This window comes from Acipenser ruthenus, chromosome 9 (assembly GCF_902713425.1).
Source record: "Acipenser ruthenus chromosome 9, fAciRut3.2 maternal haplotype, whole genome shotgun sequence".
NCBI classification, from domain to species: domain Eukaryota; kingdom Metazoa; phylum Chordata; class Actinopteri; order Acipenseriformes; family Acipenseridae; genus Acipenser; species Acipenser ruthenus.
The window spans coordinates 17,739,077-17,759,288 of NC_081197.1; the positions used below are offsets into that span (position 1 = coordinate 17,739,077).

A 20,212-nucleotide genomic window follows, 5' to 3' on the forward strand; every position below is an offset into this window, starting at 1 on the left:
AAGACTTTAGCACAACAGTGTGTGTGTGTGTGTGTGTGTGTATATATGAAAGACTGAAGTAAACTCTTAGAAAATATGTTTTCACGCAGAATAAGATACACTACACAGACAGGTTGCATATTGCATATATAACATAAGTTTCTATTATTTAACATTAACCTTAATCTATCCAGACATAAATCTGAGACATTCGAATTAATCCTTGGTTATACATGTTGGACACCATTTTCAAAATCCTCCTGAGAAAGGACTGATAATAGCAAAAAGCTTTTTGAAGTGCAGGTATTTGCAGGTCTTGTGCACAGTGTTTTTGCAAACTCTCAAAGTCAAAAGCTGTCAGTAGGTGGTATAAAGGTTCGGTATTGTTTAGAATAATGTTGAATATTCATCAAACTGGGTTTCATAGGAGTTGGACAACAAATAGGAAACCTGTCATAACACTTTCAGTAAGAGGTGTATGGACCACACTTCAGTAGACAATTCTGAAAGATATTTAAATGCGTTTTAGAGATCTGTGTCCATTTCACAATTCCACCTATCATTCCTTCAGAACTGTCTTTGGGGAGTAATGTAAAGCCCAAAACTTAATGTGAATTCAATTTTTGTTTGTTTTATAAGTATGGTAACCTAACTATTTTGATGCAGATTAATGACAAAAATGATTGTGAATCCTTAGTGATTAGTTAAGAATATTGTGTATCCAATCAACAAACTGTGTGACACGGACGTATGCACCTGGGCGCTGGGGCCTAGCACACCCATACCCAAAAGAAGTCACCCCTGCTAATATCCACCTGGTATCTTCCTGGCACATCAGGGGTCCACCTGAGTCTCCCTGAAACAGTAACAAGAAATATGCAGTCAACAACTATATGTACATACATTACGGTATAGAAGGTTCTGGAAGACCTCAATTGAGAGCCAGGTAATAACACATTTATCCCCTGGGCATTTCACTTACCCAAAGATCTATTACAGCAATACATACTTTAGGAACCGTACCTGGCAGGAGTCTACACCTCCTTGTTCATAGCCCGCACACATCATTCTTTGTGTAATATTATATTCAGGCAACTGTTGCTGACACTTCTCATTTGTAATTAGAGGGATCTCTGCTTCTTGTAAGATATTTGCAACAGATCCTGGGAATAAGGAAAACATAGATGAACTATTACATGTATAGGTTTACTGTATTTACAAAATGTACAAACAATGTAAACAGCAAAATTAAAAGCTGTTGAACTCTTAACCAAGCAACAAGAAAAACATTTGCACTTATTGAGAAGACACCTGATTTATAATCGATTTTAGAAAAGCATGATGGTGGTATGTGTGTTTGTTTCACAAGTACTGGTATTTAATGCATTAAGTACTAATTCATGGAGACGATGACCATCTTTAACAGATTACTGACACGTTTTAAGTAGCACAGTAATTACATACCTTGCTCTACAACTTTACCCCATCCAGCAATTAAACATTTCATTCCTGGTTTAAACATTTGCTCCTTCTCTGGAAGACATATTGGCTGAATGTAATCTGTGGGAAAAAAATAGGTGTTAAAACTTCATGCTGATATTGGACTCAGCTCTTGCTAAGATAAGCACCAACTAAGACATAGCTTCTTTTACTGTAAACTAATGTGATCCATCTGCATTTCTTCCATCTGATGATGTATATATCCTTCTGCCTGGTGTTGATGGCTTAAATGTAATAATGGCTCCAGGGATCAACCTATTTTGCCTCCTTGGTGCATCAGCACACACAACGGCAGCAACGCTGGCTCCGGGGATCAACCACAGTGCGACCTTGCTAGCGCATCAGCATGAAAACCGTCTGGACTGAGCTGAGTAGGGTACTTCTCTGGGGTCTTCAATTGGGCACCTTCCATCTTGGTGTTTCGTCGACTAGCCCAGTGATTCTGGCATCCCAGCATTACCCCCCTCCATCCCCCACTCAGCTAAGCCTAGCTTACTTACCTTCCTTTACATCGATGTTACTATCTTTCTACTGTGCTTGAGGTCCCCAACCAGAATCTTTTCGTCTCAACCACAGCCAGTTGCTGCTCCTCTCTGCTGCTTCAGATAAGTTCTTCACTATGCTTTGCAACTCTTGACCACTGAATCCGATGTTTCTGAGAATCTGGGTTGTGGAGTGTGCCACAAATCCTTGACAACCCACCTCCACTGGGTAAACCTGGACTCTCCATCCTTGCTGCTCCACTTCAGCAGCTAGTTGATCGTACCAAAGTTTTTTCCTTTCATACGCCTCATCCACAGCATCCTCCCATGGCACTGTTAACTCTACCAGGTGAACAAGGCGTATATATAATATTGAGTTGCACCCCCTTTTGCCCTCAGAATAGCCCCAATTCGTCGGGGCATGGACTCTACAAGGTGTCGAAAGCGTTCCACAGGGATGCTGGCCCATGTTGACTCCAATGCTTCCCACAGTTGTGTCAAGTTGGTTGGTAGTGGATCTCTACTCCGAATAGCTCGTTCCATCTCATCCCACAGATGCTCAATTGGATTGAGATCTGGTGACTGGGCAGGCCACTGCAGTAAGCTGAATTCAGTGTCATGTTCGTGGAACCATTCCTGGACAATCCTAGCCTTGTGGCATGGGGCATTATCCTGCTGAAAAAATCCATTATCAGATGGATACACTGCTGCCAGAAGGGATGCACCTGATTGCAATGATGTTCAGATATCCTGTGGCATTCAAATGTTGCTCCACTTTTATCAAGGGGCCCAATGTGTGCCATGAAAACACACCCCACACCATCACACCACCACCACCAGCCTGCAATGCTGACACGCGGCATGATGGATGCATGTACTCATGTGGTTTTCTCCATACCCTAGTCCTCCCATCAGCGTGAAACAGCAGGAACCAGGCAATGTTTTTCCAATCCTCCAGTGTCCGGTGTTTTCGTTCCTTAGCCCACCACAACCACAGTTTCTTGTGTTTTGCTAAAAGAAGTGGAACTCTGTTAGGTCGTCGGCTGCCATACCCCATTCGTGTCAAGGTATGACGAGTTGTGCATTCTTTTATGGGTCTTTCGGCACCAATGTTGTATGGACTGTCGGTTGACTAACTGTAGGCCTTGCTGTGCACAATTCGTGTCAGCCTCCTTTGGCCTCTTTCATCAATGAGCCGTTTTCGACCACTGGCCTGCCGTTGACACACACAAACCGACACGCCTGACACCTACTACCATACCCCGTTCAAAAGCACTTAAATCTTTTGTCTTGCCCATTTACCCTCTGAATGGCACACGTACAGTACACAATCCATGTCTCAATTGTGTCAAGGCTTAAAAATCCTTCTTTAAACCTGTCTCCCCTTCATCTACACTGATTGAAGTGGATTTAACAGGTTACATCAATAAGGGATCATAGCTTTCACCTGGATTCACCTCGTCATCCTATTTCATGGAAAGAACAGGTGTTCCTAATGTTTTGTACACTCAGTGTGTGTGTGTATATCTCCTAAAATTCATAGTACACAATTTGATTCTACAATTTGTGTTTTTCTCCTTGCTACCAAACATCAACATATATAGCTGTAACTCACAACAAGCAATGCAGATTTTTTTTTCTGTGTGTGTAATTTGCAGTGTTTTAGGATTTTGTAACAACAGGAGAGAGCAGTGGTACAGTGGCTGGACAATTACCTGCTGCATGTAGCCCACACTGAATTGTAAATGGAGTATCCCTTATAAAACCGATTAGTTTGTTATGTAAATGAAACCCCCGGCATGTCATTTATAAAAGATCAATGTGTATAAAATCAGTGAGGCGTCTGTGTTCTAAGTCACATCCTCATAGATTTGCAGAAAACAAATAGTACAAAGTGCAACCATTGCTAGAAATTAGTCTTCATTTATTTTTTCAAATAAGGCAAATGACGCACAAAAGAAAATTGCCTTGCTACCATGGTAACCTTTTAAACAATTAAGTACAATCTGCAGTGAATTATATTCTAATTGTACAGCACATGGTTCTGATTAGAGTTCTGGTGCTGTTAGCTGAATCAAGTGTTCTTTGTTCTGTCAGTCAGAAGAAGAGCCTATCATACCTGTAAAGTTCACTTTATGTTCCAGGTGCATCATGGTGATGTCACTGTCCTTTGTTCTCTTGTTGTACTGAGGGTTCATCACAATGCGGTCAATCCGGCGGATTGCAGTCTGTGGGTATGTTAAATTGAGCTGTGTGTGAAGACCAATGACCGCTTCCCAATCTGAAGGATGAACATTTCTCCTAAAAAAAAAAAAATTTACAGTTCCATTTGTTTCAAATATTATTTTATCCTGAACTGTGTCTGGTCACTAATGTACTGTATATCTTTATGTTCATGTTTTGTCTCCATTCTGACGTACTTAAAACAATATTTTTGTAAGGCTCCAGGTAGTATTGTCTTCCATACCTCCTAAAGAGCTCTGGATAGCTGTGACAGGTTGTGAGAGTGCAAAGGTCTTATACAATATTCTAGCTAATTTCTACATTACTGATTTGGGTTCAGGCAAAAGTTTTGGGTTAGAAGAAGATTAAAACATTTTAAAGTCATAAAAATTGTACTTACCCATAAGCACAGTGACTTGCTGACACAAGCCACTCATTGTTAACAAGAGCAGCACCACAAACATGTTGTCCTTTGAAATGGAGGGATACTATCCAAGGCCAAGCCCCTTGCTTAGCATTCTCTCCACCAACAATCTTCCCATCGTTCTTATGCAATACCATTCTAGTTCCACAAGCTTAAAAAAAAAAAAAAACAACAATCACAGGCAAATTCAAATTTGTGTTTCTTGGTGTGCTACAATTCTTTATTCCATACTAAAAATGTTGTTCTAGTTCTGACAAGTTGCAAGTCCTGTTAGCTTTTAAAGGACATCTATTGTAGGATAATGACCACTCTAATCGGGAGGTTTATAATGACTGAGATGTTTTACAGCCAGTCATTATTTGAATAAAGTGAACCAACCGAAGAAAAGAAACAGCAAAAGACAACCTGAAAGAAAGGCGTTACCTGCAGCATGTTTCTTTTGAAACTGCCTATTGAAGTGTGCATGTAAATGTGTGACAAGAAAGATTCATGGAATTGTTTCATTAGCTGAAACCGCTTTTCATTAGTGAACATTTTACATTTTGCCTACTTCTGGGGAAATAACAGTCATCAGATACAGTTCTGGATATAGAAAAAACAAATGGGAATATTCTGTAATACAGAAGGCAATATCAGGTGGTAGGCAATGAACCCCCAGTTGATCTTTAACAACATCAAACAAATCAATCCCATGAGATGTTGTGCAGATGCAAATCACACCAACAGTCCAGGGTGTAACATGATTTTTTATATTTTACCATAGTAAAAGCATAGCAAAGCGTAATTAGCACTACGCAGAGCCTAGAGAGGTATGGTAAACCATATATATATATATGTTAAAACATTGTAAACTGTGGTACTTGCCTATTCTAACCATTGAAAAAGCATGTAGAAACTGCAAAATTACACTGGTAAACTTTAACATCTCTAAAAAAATAAAAATTATAAGTTTTCATCTACTGAAAATAAGAAAAGATACTAATCATTCTTTATTGCACCTTCATTTTAGCCAACATTGTGTTGCGAATGTATCACGTGTACTTTGATTTGCATCTGTAACTCTTGTTTTGCTATTGTAAGTTTGCTTGTCATGCAATACACTGTTACTGTATTTGTTACTTTGCATTTTCAACAAAATGTCCAGAAGCTTATGTTTTCTATAGAATAACCCAGATAAATGTGAACAGTATCAAGAAAGCTGTGAATTGAATTGGCTATGGATAACCTGACTTACGCTTGGTGATGCATCTTAGATATACAACAGATCCATTTGCACATTGATCACTAAAAAGAAAAAGAAGAAAAAGAATGTGTTTTATAAACACAAAACTGGCAACAATAGTCCCATAGTGGCAATGCTCTGTCATCCTAGCTTTAAGTAAATGTTCAATCCCTTTGTTTGGCATTTCCCCCTTAGAATCCCCCTGAAACCCCCTCTCTCATCCCAAACCCATTTAATCTAGTAAATGCAACTTCTGTTTATTAGATGGGCAGCTGTCCAATGGCTTTTAGATAATTGGGGTTCATTTGTTAAAGGCTAATGGGGAGTTCTCTTTTTAAGAAAAGTGCCATAGAACTGTATTTGATTTTAATAACGCAATTCGAGAGTGATGGACTATTGACTACTGTAACTTGTGGTACTGGTACAGTACAATAAACTGACTCAATTACCCAAGTACACATAAAACTGGACACATGCCCAAACGGATAGATGTTAAGTTAATTCAGAATAATAACGCTGAGGTAAACAATAAGAAACGTCTACTTGAGAAAACACCAGAGTTTATGATTGAGGGGTTAATTCAATCAAAAAATACAACCGTTGTGTTATTTCCCTGTGGCAACATTCCGTGAAGTAGTTTGTATGTGTTTGAATGTTTAAACACATTTTTGCCTCATAGTTTTATTAAAGAACAGCTCCATTTTGGCTAATGCCTTTAACACGTTTGAAAGCATTAGCTAAAACATTGAAACGTTTGCTATTTTTATGCAGGATATAACAATAGGATTGACCAAATATTTTGCCTACGTTTTTATTTAACTTTTTATGCTGGCTCTAAGTTTGTATTTGCAGTCATGATGCCAAAGTATTTTGCTGACGTACTTAAAGTCTATTATTTATCTTTATTATGTATTTTATCAGTATTGTCAACAACAAGTATTTTTGAACTCTATTCCCATAATGCAATACTTGCATTTACACTGATACCGATCACTAAAAACATCAACATGGTGAATCAAATATGAATGAAATAAGCACCTCACTTAATTTTTTTTTTTTTACATTTAAAATATACCGAGGTTCGAGAAGAAATTATTAACAGCACTTAATACAGAAGAGCCTACACAGCCCTCTGTCAGACTGTCAGATCTGTTGATCTTGCAACAGAGAGATTTACAGAGTACAGGGTTGCTTTTTAAGAACCACAAAAATCATGCTGTACATGGCCAGTGTTTTCATTTTTATTTGTACTTGTGTCAGCAGATGCTGAAAGAGCTAGCGAATCAATGCTGTGAATGGTATATGGCTGCCGTCAAGTGGTAGAAAGTGATATTTCAGATAAAAAAAATAACCTGTAGGCATATCCATGTCATTGTTTTCCAACAATAAAAAAAACTGCTCGTGAGCTTCTGTATGTCACTACTTTTTGTGTGTAATTGTTCAGCTTATTTCTAGTGCTGTCTCTTTTTTGTGAATTTAGTGCTAATAACAGGTGAGTGACAATGGCACTGGCTAGTCAGTCATTGATCCATCAGGACCCATACAAGCTTTCCCTCATATTTCTGGGTCTCAATCCTGACCTCCTGCCATTCAGTGCTGGGTTTCTCTCAAGCAGAGGGTGACAAGTATGCCACATTGTGTGATAGTACAGCCATACCTGCTCTGCAACTGCTCTTTCTACTAAGAAACAAAGTGTCTTTTGAAATAAACACAATTCAAGTTGTACTCTCCATCAGCATTTCTCTATCAAATTACATAGCGTTGTGATATACCCTAACCCTAACCCTACCATTTATTGTTGATTTAAGTATATTTGCTAACAAAATTAAAGTCAATATGTCTTTGCTTACCATAAATGAAAACAGTTAAGCTCGAGGTTCGGTTTTAATAACTTATACAGTATTACTATTATTAATACAATTATTATTATTATTATTTATTTCTTAGCAGACGCCCTTATCCAGGGCGACTTACAATCGTAAGCAAATACATTTCAAGTGTTACAATACAAGTAATACAATAAGAGCAACAATGCCATAATTACCTGGGAGTGAGCACTAAACTACCATTTTCTGCTTGTCTCACTGTTACAAAGGTGTTTCCATCATCAGGAGATGGAACCAGGGTTGCATTGCCAGTCCTAAATAAAATAAAAAATATATATTTTCTTAAATTTGTGTTATTGTTCATTAAATGTAGGTTTTTCAGACATGCTCTTATGCTCTTAACAGCTCCCACCCTACCAAAGAGGATGCCAAACAAGTAGCTACTGTAGGCTGAGTGACCCAAATTGTGTGCATCATTTGGGTCATTTGGGTTTTGGACTTCATTTTGGCTGATAACAGATATATGTCTGAAATATCCCATCAAATAATCTAAGACTGCACCAAATTACCCGAAAATAAGCCACATTTACAGACAGAATATAAATGGTTAAATATAGCATTATAATGAGTTTTAGAGTTCTAAGCCTAGTCTGAATTAAGTGTGTGACAAGGTGCTACTATTCGGGTTAATAGTTTTTGGGTAAGTGGAAGTGATAGGAAGTCAAAAGAATGTATACTAAAGCAGGTCTCTTGCATAACTGACTTTTTATTTAAATCCAGGACAGTGTACTCTATTAATGTCTCACATTTAATCCACTTGGAAGACTGTTATCTCATTGTACACTAGCTATGCTCTTTCAGTTATTTCTTCAATAAAACCATTAACAAATAAGAATAAATATGAACACTACATGCCCTGTAGTGTTTAATAATCTACATAAGAATATCTAACCCAAAGCCTAGATATTGACATATGAACTCTGAGAGCTGGTTGGTCCAGTATTCAGCACAAACGGTGTACCACTCACTCCGCATCATGAGTTGCACTTTCCCATTGGTGGATTGAGTGCCATTTTGCAGAAGTACTGGAAGAGAAGAAATAATGTTTGACAGCATATGGAATGTCATTCACTGCTGCCCCTGTACTAACCAGGAATATAAAAAAAGTGCTTTAGATAGAAAACACAAAACAAGTCCATGACTGGCCTGCAATGCTTATAAACTCAGAAGGAACATTTCTTACTAGTTAAGTGACTATAAGGGAGAAGAGACATTATTTAAAACAAACCGTGATAGTGAGCAAGCTGTACTGCCCAGTAAAGTGTGTAGAGAGTTGTGCAAGAGGGGATATGCACCCGTCCTAATACATTGGTACCTGTTTCCATGTTAAATATGTACAGTATCATTTTTTACAAAAATGCTCACCACAGTTAGATTCATCTGAGACATCAGGGCAATCTGGGTGACCATCACAGAGGCTGCCATTTGCAATACATTCTCCAGAGGTGCACTGGAAATCACTTGAAGAACAAGATTCTTAAAACAACAGAACAGCAGAAACAACCTAATTAGGGAATCGTTGCAAGTTTTATGAATGTTTGTAGTGGAGATATTGCTTAGTTTTGTGTTTTGATATTGCTATGAATGGTTACTATGTATACAGTATGGCCATATTGCTGCTATGAATATGTACCATTGTTAAGGACTTGAGAGGCTATAGTGCAAACTGTAATATGTCACATGAGGAGTTTTAACATACTACAAGACTTTTATAAACCAAGGTTTAAACATGTAGAAATGCTGTATTCTGTGCAAGTGTAGTTGCTCTTTTGGTTTCAAGTATTGCCTTTTTATCATTTCAGGGTATAAATGCATCATGCTGACACAGATATAAGCACCACGATGTCTGATTATGAGGCTAATTACTGTGAATATTTACTGCACAATATTTTAATTTCAACAGCACGATACACTATGTTTTGAAATTGTCCTAATGACAGGATTCAATGCCTAAAGACTGTTTCTAATGGACTTTATCTCTTATTTTGCATATACAGGTAGATACACCCCTAATCCACACAAGCACATGAGCCTATTGCATGCAGTATTATACACTACTTCCCAGAGGTTAAATCCCATCACTGTATAGACCAATGTCTTAGTATAGTTACATTTTTAATAAAACTTACTAACAGTTGTATTTAATGTTGGTTTGCATTTATAAACTCAACTGCCTGATTTAATTCTAAAAGGTGTCAGAAAAATGTGACCTCCAGCTTAAGGAATGCAGTCAGAACCACTCAGTGAAATTCTCCCGGGTGAAGCCGAATGAAGCGAGTGCCATTTACCCAGGTGCAATGTCAATAACCATTTCCTATTCTTCGATTTTAACTGTTTAATTTAAACCCCAAAATGAGCAGGTAAACAGTTCTCTTGCACAGAAGAAAGGTAATTATAAATATAATGTAAACATTGCTCTCAAGTAGCATTTAGAAATGAAATGGAATGGACGACATGAGGTGGGTGTTATTTTACTTTTAGAATTCTCTTTTGGAAAAAGTTGGTAAATCCAAAGGGGGTATATCAAGGAATCCAGCATCTAAGTGTGAAAAAAGAACTAAAGGACACTGTATAAACATATTTTTGTTGTGTTGGGTGTATCACAGATTTGTACTTGAATAAAATGTATTGTTTTTATTTTGTAACCAAAATGAAATGTAGGGATATGCCAAGATTTTTGGAGGCCATCATACCTTTTCATTGTTTGTTGAGTGTGGAAATGGGCACCCTCCAACACAGGATGTTTTGAGTAATCCCAGACAACACTTTAACAGGAATCAGCAGTACCAGCAGTGAGTGTCTTGAGTATTGATTTATTTTAAGTGTACTTATTCAATGTCACAATATCAATTGTTAACCTTTCCAGCACTTGAAGTTAACATGGTTGGAGTTTTTTTTTGTTTGTTTTGTTATCATGTTAAAAAGTTTAAACTGTGCAGTTCTCAGGGTATTTCAGGAACTTTTCAGAGATTTTCCACCAGACCACCTCTGCATAAGTTCAACAACCCCTTAAGTGCCATTGTCCTTCATTGTATTTCAATTTGCGTCCCAAATTACATAAATACAGCTTGTGTTTTTATTTTTTCAAAGAAAAGTAATTTGGTACTTAATGGGTTAAATATGCTTTGAAATCTACATTTCTGTCCATTTCTCAGCTACCATACAGACAAAGTAAACTACCACAGTAATGCTCTATACTCATGGGTTTATTGTGATTAGAAACTGGTAAACAAGACCTTTATTGCTATTTTAAACCACATATTCTTTTTAGCCTAATACAAGTCACAGATTATAACCTTTACAATTATATATATATAAAAAAAGAATTTGCCCTGTAGTTATCACTTAAAGTATAAGTAGCAGGGTTCCGAAAAATATACCGGCACACGTCCCCATGTGTAGCTACAACTGTTTAAATAATGTAATTGTAATTTTTCTTTTCCTTGCTAACATCCTGACAACTTTTTACACTTATAACTTTAAAGTCATCATCAGATAAACATACCTGGCTTGCCAAGGTTGTAACCAGTTGTGAAATTTGCCAGAAAGCCCTTTCTGGTTGTGGACTTGTCTGTAGTGAAGAGCACTGTCATGTGGTTTGTTGTGGAGTACACATCCTGAAACGGTGTTTTTCCTGTATACACATCTGTTATTGAAATAAATAAATACATTTAACGTTTTAAGTTTGTGATTTTTTTCCCCTCAAATGTCCTTCCCCTTGAATATTAATTTAAATTTAAATTTTTTGGTTGCGGGTCAAACCCGGGGATTACAAATAAAGTGATACACGCTGCTGTATCACTTTACAACTTTATTATTTACAGGTGTTTGCCATAAGGCTCTGGACATTGTTCATTCTATAAATTCCCTTGCACCTGGATATCGTTGTCTGTCTGTTTTATTCTGCACTGCTACATTGCATTCACCTGCATTCACTTACACACTTTGCCACAATTCGTCATAGTTTAAACTTTGTGAATAGAGTTCCTAATGCTGTACTTACCTAACAGTAAAGAATCATCTCCTCTCCCATCTCTCACTTCAACAACATCATAAATATCTTCCAAGTCAAAGTCCAAGAAATGTAGCTTGATGTTTTTACCCTCGTCTGCATTTAGATACCAAACACCTGATAAAACAGAGCAAAGTAAGATTTTGTCATAATTAATAGCAACTATTAGCCTTTAGCCTATTTCTAATCTTCTTTAATTTCAACATTATGATAATAGTATCAGTAATTTATATACCTGATGCATTAAAACAAAATAGCCATTATCACGCAACTGGGATAGTTATTTAATTTCCTTCAATCTGTTTATAGCAGAACACTGCTTTTATACTTTATAGTAAACACTTATTTACAAAGTCAAGTAACTGAGCCAATGATAAATGCTATAGTTTAGCCTTTACACAAATCACCCTGTGGGTGTTAATCTCAGGAAAAGAGAGACACGTCTTTGCTACTGTATGTCTCAAATTCGTTTACAGGTTCCCTGTTATTATATACTAGAAACGCCAATACACATTGTTATGGTGTATACAGTCACAAAAATATATTTTTTGTGACTTTATAAAATAATTTAATACAAATACTAAGGTCAAAAAAATAAAAAGGTACTAGTAAGTATTATTTCAGTAAAATACACCGTATAAAAAAGTTCAAATTCAGAGTAGAACTTACAGAATGCATTGTTCATATAATTTCTGGGGTAACTGGCCGAACTAAATGTTGAGTTTGAATCCCAAAGTTCAAAAGGCCCTCCACAGTCCGCTACAATAATTAAATTGTACATGTTAAATAGTACATAATGAAATAGAATATTAGCCTGTCTATACTTTAAAAGGAAGAGGATATTGCCGCATACAAAGACAACAAATAAGTTACTGCAGCATACATATTACTGGCAGTGATAAAATACTACATTACAGGTATCAGTTCAATACAAAAGGTAAATCGCCACAACCTACATCCACAGCATAGAATCTCATAACAAATACTGAAGTATCGAGTAACTAGTGGACAGATGAGTTGTCACCTCCAGTCAAATGAGCACCACAAAACTATTACTAAAAACAGTGAGTGACATACTGGGTTGTGGAGGCAGGGTTGTAGGTGGCGGAACAGGAGTGGGTTCTGGGTAAACACCTTCTACACAGCTGCCGTTTGTAAGTCCAATGTCATCAATTGCTATATCATTTCTCAGGCCTATGTTCTTTTGTGCTTCAAAAACAACCTGAAAAGCATACCATTTGAAGATGGTTATTTCCTCAAAGCTGTAGTTTGTGTTTATATTCAGTTTCATACTCACATATAATTCTATGGTGTCTATTTATGACATTCTTCCACAGTGTACTTTGTTGGCAATCCAATTTAACCGTAGTGACGCAAGGAGTTGCGGCCTGCTCCTGCAACTCCTTGCAGCCGTAGGAAGCTTCAAATACAGCTCAGGAGGAAAAACATTTTAAAAAAGGACCTTTATGTTTCTCCGGTAGTTTAGTGTGCTGTGATTTTTACTATATTCTGACCCTTGTATCATATGGATGGTGAAGACCCTGCTGACTCACAGCTGTGGTGGCATTAGACTATGTTGGTCTAACCTATCCTAAAAAGCACAAGAGGTAACTTTAAACCACACAATACCTAAATCTTATTATATCACTGTAGACAAATACTTACTGTAAAATCTGCAGTCTCATTTAACGTGATCTGTCCATAATGCCAGCTGTCACCATAGTTTCCTTCTTTTTTAAAAATGATTTTCGGCAAGCTCTGTACCTTTGAGATATTAACTCTCAACCTGTAGACATCATTGCCGTACATGTGGTACCTAAAACCAAAATCAATTAAATTATTGTCATTCCTGTCTGTTTTCCACATGTACCCTTTAAAGAGGCAATTACATAAAACACCTTTCTTGCCTTTCATCTTCAGAGGCCTGGATTCAAATCCAACTGCTATTATTTAGTTTAAATAACATAAATGTAACTTACACATTGACAATTCCTTCAGTCCAAATCACAGAATCACCACACAAATCGTATTTTGAAAGCCACACAGGCTTCCCAATATACAGACGTGCTCAAATTTGTTGGTACCCCTCCACATAAAACGAAGAATGCACAATTTTCTCTGAAATAACTTGAAACTGACAAAAGTAATTGGCATCCACCATTGTTTATTCCATATTTAATAGAAATCAGACTTTGCTTTTGATTTTTTATTCAACATAATATTGTAAATAATAAAACAAATGAAAATGGCATGGACAAAAATGATGGGACAGCTAACCTAATATTTTGTTGCACAACCTTTAGAGGCAATCACTGCGATCAAACATTTTCTGTAGCTCTCAATGAGACTTCTGCACCTGTTAACAGGTAGTTTGGCCCACTCTTCCTGAGCAAACTGCTCCAGCTGTCTCAGGTTTGATGGGTGCCTTCTCCAGACTGCAAGTTTCAGCTCTTTCCATAGATGTTCGATAGGATTCAGATCAGGACTCATAGAAGGCCACTTCAGAATAGTCCAATGTTTTGTTCTTATCCATTCTTGGGTGCTTTTAGCTGTGTGTTTTGGGTCATTATCCTGTTGGAGGACCCATGACCTGCGACTGAGACAGAGCTTTCTGACACTGGGCAGTACGTTTCGCTCCAGAATGCCTTGATAGTCTTGAGATTTCATTGTGCCCTGCACAGATTCAAGGCACCCTGTGCCAGGCGCAGGAAAGCAGCCCCAAAACATAACCGAGCCTCCTCCATGTTTCACTGTAGGTATGGTGTTCTTTTCTTTGAAAGCTTCATTTTTTCGTCTGTGAACATAGAGCTGATGTGACTTGCCAAAAAGCTCCAGTTTTGACTCATCTGTCCAAAGGACATTCTTCCAGAAGGATTCTGGCTTGTCAATATGCATTTTAGCAAATTCCAGTCTGGCTTTTTTATGTTTTTCTTTCAAAAGTGGAGTCCTCCTGGGTCTTCTTCCATGGAGCCCACTTTCGCTCAAAAAGCGATGGATGGTGCGATCAGAAACTGACGTACCTTCACCTTGGAGTTCAGCTTGTATCTCTTTGGCAGTTATCCTTGGTTCTTTTTCTACCATTCGCACTATCCTTCTGTTCAATCTGGGGTCGATTTTCCTCTTGCGGCCGCGCCCAGGGAGATGGCTACAGTTCCATGGACCTTAAACTTCTTAATAATATTTGCAACTGTTGTCACAGGAACATCAAGCTGCTTGGAGATGGTCTTGTAGCCTTTACCTTTACCATGCTTGTCTATTATTTTCTTTCTGATCTCCTCAGACAACTCTCTCCTTTGCTTTCGCTGGTCCATGTTCAGTGTGGTGCACACAATGATACCAAACAGCACAGTGACTACTTTTCTCCATTTAAATAGGCTGAATGACTGATTACAAGATTGGAGACATGTGTGGTACTAATTAAAGAAAGTAATTAGTTTGAAATATCACTATAATCCAATTATTTATTATCTTTTCTAAGGGGTACCAACAAATGTGTCCAGGCCATTTTAGAATATCTTTGTAGAATCAGCAATAATTGATCTCTTTTCACAGCTTCTTTGCTTTATTCTATGACATACCAAAGGCATGCAAGTATACATGATAAAATAGCTTTTAATTTCATCACTTTTCAGGAGGAAGGAAGCATTATTTCAATGAGCTGTAAGGGTACCAACAATTTGAGCACGTCTGTATACAAGATACATACCAGGCTCTGTAGGAGACCAGCAGTTAACAGTCAGGCTCATCTGCATGAACTTGCTGTACTACTGAGCATGAGAGCCAACCAAGTTGAAAGGACAATCTGACATGATTTGTCTCTTAATGGGGAAGTTCATGCAATCTAACTAGGATATGTTGAGCCCCAGTGAAAGCCAGGTATAGAGAGCTATAGAGAAAAACATGCACTGGAGCAACAGAGTTCAGAACCATCAGATAGTCCATCATAAAAAGGTACAGGAAATGTAACACTGATTTATTGGTTTAAGTACAAACGTGTCAGGGCATGTTGTAAAACACATGTATTGTTGCTGCTTTTTTCATGTTTCTTACCAGAAACTTAGACAAAGTGGTTGGATTGCAGCAGCTAAAGGGAGACTGTACAGTCTAAAACTTCTTATTTGGTTTCCAAACCCTGTAGGAGTGCTCAGATAAAACCCTGCAAGCAAAGGAAAACAAGCAGCATCAAAAGATAATAAGATTAAGTTAAAATAAAATGAAAATAAAACTACATTTAAAAAAAAGTACAGACATGTGAAGGTAGAGAACATGGAAATTTGCAAAACATATAAGAGAAATTGAAGTCGGAAGATGATTGAGTGCTGTTGTTATCAACAATGTTTCTGTGTGTTTGGGGCTGCACAACATGTGAATTTGGACAGATAGGGTAGTTGTTTTATCCTGTGTCGTGCATCCTTGTCATACTGTATTTATTATGCATGCTGATAGCTGATTGGTCACAAGCCGTGTCTTTATAAAAGCATCATTTTGAGCAATTTCTTATTGTATTTCTCTACAATGTTTTACAATTAGATGACAGGTAATTCATGATTTAAGCAAGCGTATTTTAATACAGACATTATTTTACTCAATATTAATATAGCTGTTTATCCAGCAAGGTTTACAGTTTATATCATTAAAATGTCACCAAATATGTCATAAGCTGTACCTCAATCTGAAATGCAAAAAATATTCTAGGGTCTAAAAATGTATATGCTTTTCACCTGATTCGTTCATAAATGTATGATCAAAATTAGGTCCGGAAAATGGTGGAAATGTCGGCCCATTTAATCTCATCCATTCTCCATTATCCTTGGGGTCTTGTCTCCAGTAGCACCAGCCTTCTTCAAAAGAACAATTGATCTTCCTCTCATCTGTAACATGGGTTTTTGATGAGCTAGTTATCCAGTTTTTTTGTAAACGATGCTTATCGATTGACATTAGTATCTGCTGACACAGCAGTGAGTTTCCTTAACTAAATAATTGGTTAGGGTTAGTGTGTGTATGTTGGGGATAGATCATGAAGTGAGCTTTAATTTAAGCAGAGACCTATGAAATATATTTAAATATGTTAAACATATGTTATATAACAGAATCAGTTGAATTTAATTAATAGTAATTACTTACTGGTAAGAATACTGATGTTTTCTGCTTCATATGTTGCATTAAAGCCATTGACATTGTTGATATAATCTGAAAGAAATTCTACAGTTGCTTCACTAGACATTATCCTTACAGATCCTGGAGTAGAACCAGACAGTGAATCTGAAATAATAATACAAAAATAAAGAAAAAAATCAGGTTGCATTTTTTAAAACATATGGGTAAGTTTTATATTGTACCAGTGTAGTCTACATATAAATGACAGCCTTTCACCATTACGCACTAGTAAAAAGCTTACATCTTACCAAGTTTCCAGCACAGTGATTTGACTTGACTTGGTACACCTAACACACACACACCATTACATCATTACAGAAACACAGAAATATTAAACATTTTTTCTAAGTAGTATTTCTTACACCTACTAAAGTGTTAAAATGTTACAAAGTGAATCTAAACAACAAAAAGAATGCATTAGTTTAAATAACATTATGTATGTAAATGGTAGTGTCATTAACCAAAGAACTCAGTTCGAAGGTGAATCTTATCCAAGATGTCTCCTCTCACCAGTCATACTCTATGTTGTACTACATTGACTCACGACTTACACATCAGAACTTTGTTTTGACCAGTGCCTTCATACAGATTCAAAACATCTGTTATTTCTTCTGTTACAAATGCAGGAAAATTTATTTTAATGGAAAGCCCCTTCTGAATGCTGGAACAAAAAAACAGTTTGACGTTATCTTCATAGTGTCACATCTTATATATTATTTTATCCAGTCCAGAGAGATCTAGCATCTTTTTATACTGTACTTGTTATACAGTATAAACAGAATTCTTAATGAATGTTCTTGAGGATATCCCTAAATAACCCCTTGGGGATCTATCCTTCGTGGATTAACTACACTCCTTCATGAAACATTCATGAAGTATCCAATATACTGTATAATCATTTTATAGACATCAGCCTGTAAGTTAAGGAGTTTTTGTATACTTCTATCACCAGGCAGTGTTGGACAACTCGAACAGCATTTTACCTTGAACTGCAGCAGGATCTTGAATATATAGTGGACATTTCAAGCCAGGTAGTCTACTTTCTAAAATATGACTAGCTGGACTCACTTATTCCAAACTGTTACTGGTGTATTAGCAATACACAAATTATTTTTTTCTCAAAAGAATGAGAAACAATTTAAGCCTACATACTTTTTTTTCCCGTTTTTGTAACACTTTCAAAATCCAGGCTGGGTTTTTTTAGTGCAGTGCATTACTTAAAGCTTAAATAGAGACAAACATATAGACTAAACAATACCAAATCACAGTGCTCATACAAATTTTATTTAAGGTTATTTTTTGAGGACCAGTCACTTTTATTGCATGTCCATCATTCCAAATAATGGATTAATGGACCGAATTGATTACCGTATGATCCATCGGCAGAAAACGTCAGAATCGTATGGCAAAGGGAAATTAATGGAGTGGAAAGAGCCCGTAGGCCCATTCAGGAGGAATTGTCCATCACAAGGTGTTGCTATGGAGAGAAAACATTAAAACCATTAACACAGCCATTACTTTATCATGCTCCAAAATGGAAAACCATTTTTCCAGTAAATAACTTAAATGCACTTAGTAACATTGTAACATTCAACTTGTATTTGTTCTGTATGCGTTGTAACAGGAAGGGTTCATATCTATTATATAACAGTGATTGTTATACTCACCTGGGGAATCTTCTCTTATAAGAATCTTAGTGTATCCAAACCTTTCTCCCTTATGCAACGGTGCTTACTCTTTTCTATTCCCACAATACACGATTATGTTTTTAAATAGAAACACTATGATGATCATAACCGAACACAAATTGAGAAACGTATTTCCAGCTGATTTATTACCACTGATGTGTGAATACAAACATTAAAACAATCAAGATTATGTTCAAAAATAATAATTTAAAAAAGATATTCTTGCTAACAAAATAATTCCACAAATGTTGTGCACTTCAAGTCATTAAATAGGTGTCACGTGTCCAGTTTGAATAGAAACACGTTACATGTATATGTATTTTAAAACACGACATATGGTACTACACTAGATAATTCAGGCCATTGTCCTGCTACTAAAAAGCTAATTCCAGATGGAATTAAATCAACAGGTCAGTAGAAGCTGTCCAAGTGCTATTGATTTTCACCAATCCCTATTTAAGTAATACAGCATCACAGCAGCTTATGTACATTGTCTGTCTATTCTCAAATGAGCTGCCAAACTTCATACAGTGACTCATAAGTAAACAGCACGATTTCCCAGTTACTACATCATTCTGTTGTCTTATCCTATATAGTTTTATAAATAATTGATATCCTTCAGTACCATCCGAGAATGTTCTGGTGTGAGTGTATGTGCTAAATCCTAGCTATATCCTAATCTTATAGTGATAATTCAGGATATCTTAAAGACAACTTTACAGGGCAGTTTTTATGGCCCTTGTATTCGATAAGCCACTTACACTGGCAAAGCAGTAAGAATGCCTTAGAAGCCATTCTTTTACTGAGTGACTCCACTCGTGTGAGCCAAAACCTTTCTTCCTGAAACATTTAGTTTCACTTAAGCCTGTAGTATTGGTCTTCTGAAAGTACTGGAACTCTACACAACTGTACAAACCTAGATTCCCATCAAACAATATATGACTAGGTTAATTCAATTGATTCTTGATTCTTCTGTATTATTATTTTTTTTGCTATATTGATTTTGTACTCTATTTCATTTTGTATTTTGGAGAGTATGTTTTGTTAAACACTTACCGCAACGTTTCAGATTCTCGTCAGAGCCATCTTGACAGTTGTTAACTCCATCGCACATGAATGTTTGAGGTACACATGTCATATAATCAGCACATTGCTCATAACCAGGTAAACATTGCACTAAAAGTAATACAAAAATGAACACAATTAACACCATTTAGAAATATTTCCTTAAACAAAACTAAACAGACAAACATAATACCCTTATCAGTGTTATTATCATCTTCACATTGATTAACATAATTGATTCATTGCAAAACTATATGATGCTTCTTATTAAAAGCTGATATATTTGCATGGAAATGTGGATAGTTAGGGCATGTTCACACCTAGTTTGTTTGGAAGTGATGAAGATGAGTCTTGAATCTACTTACTTCCAACCTCAATGCTTTGTTTGTCAACAGTAAATGTTCCCATTACACCTCCTTTATTTTCTTCAATACCATTTATTAGTTCTTGTCTCACAACCTCACTAGGTACAGACTCTGTGAAATGCAGGTTAAATGTGGCCACCACACTTCCATTTCTAGAAAGCATTGAAATTAACATATTAATACCAGTTCACAAAAAAGAAAAAAAATGT

The 20,212-nt window shown here is 36.7% G+C and overlaps 1 protein-coding gene across 1 annotated transcript; it reads right to left on the reverse strand.

Annotated features, from left to right (window-relative positions):
• Positions 1-298: 298 nt before the first annotated feature.
• On the reverse strand, positions 299-19,776 carry LOC131738069 (enteropeptidase-like). The gene is made up of 20 exons (XM_059031292.1): positions 19,630-19,776; positions 18,254-18,362; positions 17,437-17,546; positions 16,853-16,990; positions 16,450-16,599; positions 15,779-15,884; positions 13,394-13,544; positions 12,806-12,950; positions 12,398-12,487; positions 11,720-11,845; positions 11,222-11,362; positions 9,082-9,192; positions 8,609-8,741; positions 7,875-7,970; positions 5,843-5,892; positions 4,585-4,759; positions 4,081-4,262; positions 1,444-1,539; positions 1,003-1,142; positions 299-835 (listed from the first exon to the last, which is right to left on the reverse strand). Exons 1-20 carry the CDS (start codon positions 19,709-19,711, stop codon positions 680-682), a joined length of 2,487 nt encoding a protein of 828 aa, XP_058887275.1. The 5' UTR covers positions 19,712-19,776; the 3' UTR covers positions 299-679.
• Between the last annotated feature and the right edge of the window lie 436 nt (positions 19,777-20,212).